The 6555-nt window shown below is 22.0% G+C and overlaps 1 protein-coding gene across 1 annotated transcript in view; it reads right to left on the minus strand.

Moving 5' to 3' along the window:
• The window catches only part of LOC111619710 (microphthalmia-associated transcription factor-like), a 69696-nt gene extending 64177 nt beyond the window's left edge, over positions 1-5519 (minus strand). Inside the window, exons 1-3 of the mRNA XM_023361482.1 lie at positions 5427-5519; positions 2558-2718; positions 2303-2479 (exon numbers count right to left, since the gene is read on the minus strand). Coding sequence (XP_023217250.1) covers positions 2303-2463 — 161 coding nt within the window. The 5' untranslated portion in view covers positions 2464-2479; positions 2558-2718; positions 5427-5519. The remainder of the gene's footprint in view (positions 1-2302; positions 2480-2557; positions 2719-5426) is intronic.
• Positions 5520-6555: the final 1036 nt, after the last annotated feature.

Here is a 6555-nt window from a genome sequence, read left to right on the forward strand (position 1 = left end):
CTTGATAAAAATTAATGCTTTAAAAAAGAACAACAAAGTTTATGATTTTCCTTATCACGCTCATTTTGCTTTTCTTTTCAAACATGGAAAATTATCATGTCAGTTTATCCTCTCAATTACATCCAAGAAGATAAAAGTATTTAAATTTAACTTATCGTAAATTGCATCATTAAATTATTAAGATAGATTTATCAATTCAAACATTCTTATTAAGCTAGCGATTAGTAGGTCTATCAATTAACATCGAACAAATAAACTATATCGATGTATCCGATATACTGGAATTCAGACATTAATGCTTCTGCGAAGAAAATCATTTTTGTTTATGAAATTCTATCTCTGATTAATAGGGAATTTATCTTAATTTCAAAATATATCTTAAAGTTTTATTAAAGTTTATAAAAATTTATAACATCTTAAATTTTTTAATCTGAATTTTCAAATTATTATATGACAGAATTGCAAAATAACCAAATAGTTAACTCTATTTAGAAATGTGTCATTTTAAAATATGAACTCCGCTATAATTCCGGTTTAATGAAATGAAAAAATATATACACATATATAATAACCCATGGCTATATATAGCTTATCAACGTTTCGCGACAACTTCCTGAAAAATTAAAAAAGTTTACTGATAATTTTTTAAAGTGAACTTTATACCCTTTATAAATGACATAAAGTTTACTGTTTAACATGTTATTTAAAAAAAGCACATCTACTTACCATCAACGTACAGTACAAGCAAATAGAATCTTTACTTCGAAAATAAATGCTTAGAATGATTTCTAGTCAGTTATCAGTTAACTATTATCAGTTTTGTTATTTTTGATGGATAGGCAAAAGTACAAAACTGTTCCGCTTATCACATTAGATTCACCCATTTCTATCGTTTTATCAGTTCACCTACACACTTCCACTTCATATGATATTACAATTAGAAACAAATAATGTTGATTTGAATTAAAAACGAAAGTATATCGTATTAAAATATTATTTAAAAATTATTTATAATAAAATAAATACAAAGTGGAGTTTATTACTATTAAAAATACGTTGACCTAGTCTTTTTTCTTTCATTGGTAGAAGTGAGAATTGCGATAACATAACATGACTCAGTGTCCTTCAAACTAAAACAATAGTTTAATCAGACCAGTAAAAGCTGAATTATTTTATGGAGTTTAGAAACTACTTAACATTCATTTGTTATAAAATATTAATTTACTCTTCGTGAAATGCGGTACTCAACTTTCACACTCTCAATTTTCTTATATTCATTGTGAACGTATTTATGTATATAGTCCATATAATGAACTGAAATTCAATATTTTTAAATAAGTATATGTTTCATAAAATATTAAATAAAATAATTTCTGACATTTTGTTAAAAATTTCATTAATTTATCCTTCAATTCTATGAAAATTAATATTTAATCATAAAATGGTTATCCTTCCTGTTATTCAATATTTCCTCAATGACTCATGTTTACATTTCCTCATTTTGTTAAATACAAAAATAGTCCTTTTTAAGTAGCGAAAGATGAACTGCTAAAACATATCAAAGGTCTTTATAGAAAACTTTATAATCGATATCTATTAGACCAATTATCTGATAATTTTGATTAAATTGTATTATTACTGATAACAATATTTGAAGTCTGATGTTTTTACAGATAATTAAAATCGTCTTTCGTAATTAATCATTATAATTATAATATAATTTATATTGTTATATTATACTTCCATGAAGTGTAACAATATTGGATACCATATTCATAAACGAGCTAACAAATTCCATAATCCGAGTTCTATTTATGTTATGCATAAAACTATAGATACTACATAAAATGTCTAATTAATTTTATAAAAATTTATATAATTAATAATTTCTATGAAAATGTTATAATATTAAATATTATGTATAGTAAATCATTTTTTTTACAGTTATACTCTAGTTACTGTTACATCATCTCGTGTTATTTGTAAATTAATCCTGACTAGAAAAACAAGTGTCTAAGAATATTTTGACCTCGTAATGATGCTATGTGCCTAGAGCTAATTTGTTTATTAATTTATAATGAAAGTGAGTATCTGCTCATAGTTTTACATACACACTTGTTTTAAATAAGATAAGTATAATTTTTTAGAAAAATTATGTAATTATAGTATTAAGATCTACATAATTTCTTTATTAAAAATCTATATAATATCTAGCCTTTAAAAAAGTTATTCTTATAAATGCATAAAAATAAGATATCTATTATCAAATATCAGTAAATCAGCTTATTTCTATAAATCTTACCTCTCTGTATCATTTTTCTGTACAGGAGATGCCAATGATAATCCTACGATAATAGGAGAATTTTTTTTCTTTATCTTTCCATTTGTTATTATCTGCCGGAGCACAATTGTTTTTATCCGTTTTCTGGAAACTTTACTTTTTTTTGTAGTAGATGATGGCATGACAGTTGACAATTTTCTATACAAAAAAATATCATCGATAACAAATTTTCAGCTTTAAAAGTTAAATCACAGCCTTTTCGATAAATGTAATTACCAGTTTCAGACGAGGGTGTATCTGCGACAATTAGGACAGTTCCAATTTTTTCTTCCAGTCTTAGTTTTTAAACCAGAGCATGTACAAATTACTAGAATTGATTGGAGGCTGCATAGCACCCACTTGCTTATCATCAATGATGCAGAACTAGTTTACTTAATCTGTAACAAATCATATCAGATTCTGTCTCTAGAATGCAAATAGTCTTTAAGCAAATTTTTACTAATTTTCTTACTTATTTACTTCTTCAAGTATTGTTGCTGTTATTATTATTACTTCTGTTATTACTACTATACTAAACTAATTTATTTTTAATATATCACGGGTTTGAGATTAAATATATTTAAATGATAAAATACGAGTATTTTTTCTTTTTTCTAAATTTTAATAATACTTTACATAAAAACAAAGCAAGAAAAGTACTGAAATACTTTAAAATATTTTAAAAATTGAAGCATTATTTAATTATATACTTTTTTATTGAATTAAGAATGAAAAATCTTTTAGATTAAATTGGAGAGGAAAAATTTAATGCCAAACAGAAAACGGATGAGTATAATAAAAGTCATTACATGTATGAATGCATAGTAAGTTTAGATTGTTTCGTAATCAAAAATTAAAAACATATTTTTTAAAAAAATTATTACTATAAATATAATCATTAAATATAATTTTTGATTTATTTTGCAATATAATTTCTCAATAAATAATATAATTTTAAATACTATTTTTTATTTAATAATCGAGAACAAAATGAAATATATCAATTAGCATCTAGCTTTTTAAATTTTTTTGTAATTTTAATATTTAAAACTTAATATTATATATATATATATAAAACATTATACATTTTATATACATATATGCATTACATATATTATCATATTTATACATTAAATAAACAAATGTAACTTATAAATTTAAGTCATTAGATATACATAATGATTTAGATTTATTAATTATTATTAATGTTGACAATTTTAAAGTAATTCAATGAATAAAAATATAAACTTTTATATAAATATTTTCAAATTAGAAAAATGAGAGAACAAAAATAGAAAATATGATGTCTTGATAAAAATTAATGCTTTAACATCAATATAATCAAAAATAATCTAATATATTTTATTATATAATTTATTTAACTATTAAATAAAATTTTTAAAATATTGGTTCTTATTCATTTACATTATTACTAAAAAGTATACATTATAAATTAAAGTGTATTTATACACATACACACACTTTAATTTATACATTTACACGTTTAATATTGTTATGAAGAAGTAATCATAAATACATTATTAATTAATTAAAAATATTTATAATTATGTGTGTGTGGGGGAGTGGGAGTGAAATTTTATGCCATTAAGTTACTAAAATTCAATCATTTATATAAATGTTTATAATTATTATAAATATTAGTCTTAAAGTATTTATAAAATTAAACTTGAAAATTTTTATTTGTTTCCAAAATGACATTAGAATTTACATTTATAGTTTTTTTTCGAGATAATAATAATTGTTAATAATTATTTTCCGAAAAACAAATAAATTTTATAAACATTATTGTTTTCTTTATAAAATATTAACATTTTTAGAGACATAATTGTAATTTTTTGCTAAAATTTTTAGATAATTCATCAAAAAAACTAATAAACTTTCAAAAAGATTAGTAAAATCAATATTTGTGAATTAAACTTTGTCGTTTTAAAAAATTAAATTATTTTTAAATAAAATAATCCAGTCTAAAATAAATGTTTTAATAAAAAGTTGGAAAAAATATCTCAGAAAACTTATTAATTATTTTAAAAATGAAAAATGTTTATCATCTTTAGAAAAGAGAAACAAATCTTATGTATCAAATATATTGTTATAACATACCTTACAACATAATATGATATTAATAATAGAAAAATACATTTAATCATAAACCTGACGTTATTTGTAAGAGCGTAAAATATTTTAACAGCTATTTGACAACTCAAACTTATTTATTTAATAAACGAATACATATTTTTTAGTATTACAGTAACTATTTTTGAATCTTTTCATAGATCTTCCCAAAGAAAATTTATAACTTTCAAAAATAGAATTTAAATTATAATGAGTATATCATAGAAGAATATTATAAAAATTTTTCCTGCTTATTATTAAATTGAAAATAAGATCTGAGAATATTTCATAAAAGTAAATACTTTGTTATAGGGAATATTTCATTGAAAACGGAGATCCTTCATTATAAAGACTGAAACAATATGTAATTTGCATATAATTTCTATAATATAGTATTAACAGAACTATTACAGAATTTTTAAAAATTTTATTAACATTATATTGCAATTTTTTAGGATAAATTTGAAAAAATATGTAAATATATATATTGAAATGATGCAAATGTTAAAAAATACAACAGAATTAAACATAACTGCATTATAAATAAATTCAGTCGACTAATAAATTTTTAAATTTATTATATACTGTATCTATATTTTATTACATTTTATTTCAAAAAATGAAGACAGAGTTTTGTTTATATGTATCGAAATTTTTTTAAAACGAATTATAAAAAACATTAAAATTATAAATTATACTTCACTGCACAACAAGATAACAAAACTCTATTCCTATAACGAAAGTGAACATCGTGTAATGTACATTAAACACAAACTCCGTTGTAATCACACCAGCATCAACAGATTATATTTTAAGTCAACTTAATCGTCAAGATACTTTCTTAATATTTAAGTATATACTGATAGTAATTAAACTTATTATCCATAATTAAAAATAAGAAATAAATTATCTTGCAAACACTAAAGTTTCCTTTAAATACATTTAACATTTTAATTATATATTTATAACTTACATAAAATACTATATCTGTAGTCTAGAAACGGCCTCTCTTGCATCCCTATTGAATTAGTCTTTGAATGCACTCAACCTGATACGTTCGAAGGTCAAACTGAGATAATGCAAAACAAAAGACTGATAAAGAATTGATTGCTGTAATAAAATTGATTGTTTCTATTGGTAATAACTATATATCTATTGGTAAAAACTTCGATTTTTGTTTTAATTTGTAGTATAGTTTAAATGAAGATTCAAAACTGAAACGAATACTAGACCGGATATTTTCATCATATTCAATAAGAATGTGATGCAGACTATATTTTATTTATAGTACTGTACTGTACATATCATAAAATTTGTAATATTTCTTTATTACATAATATTTAATATATATATATTAGAAAAATGAACAAAATTTCAGCAAATATTAAATTTCTACTACCTGTAATGAGTTGTGTGAAATATAAATTTATTAAAATATGAATAGATGATTTATAAAGGTAGCTTAGTGAAAGATAATGGTAAAATTTTATTAGTAGGAATACTGTAAGTGCTATATTACTTAACATTATTAAGAATACCTGTGAATGACTCATCATTATACTCTATCTATGCAATTTAATTTTTAAAAGAGGTCAAATTGTAGTTGTGTATTTATTTCCTATCACTGCTTTATTTTTCATATTTTTACAGGCCATACAGATAATACTTCGTATTCGCATTTTTAATATTTATTCTCATTTACTAATACCTTTTTCCTTTATTTTTTATTCGTAACATTTTTGTAAACTATCTTATTAGCTTACAATTTATTTTCTTTAATTAAGCTATATTTATCCTCAATTTTTTCTTTCTCATCATTTATCTCCCGTCTTCGTTTCTCATCCTACTTTTTCCTTTTTAATTTGTTTTTTCCTATCATGTTTCTGATATCTCATCTCTATCTCTTAAAATGCTTTCCTTTATATTCTATTTTCACTAGGTATTTAAAATGTAAAATACTGCAGTTTGTATATACTGTATACATATATGTTATATAGAGTATATATACAGTTATCCCTCGTATAACATGGTAGTTAGGTTCCAAAGTGTCGTGTTATCCGTACGAAACAAAAAATTAGTACAAAACATAGGGTTAGACTCCA

This window comes from Centruroides sculpturatus, unplaced genomic scaffold (genome assembly GCF_000671375.1).
Source record: "Centruroides sculpturatus isolate CEXI.00-Female unplaced genomic scaffold, Cexi_2.0 scaffold141, whole genome shotgun sequence".
NCBI classification, from domain to species: Eukaryota; Metazoa; Arthropoda; class Arachnida; order Scorpiones; family Buthidae; genus Centruroides; species Centruroides sculpturatus.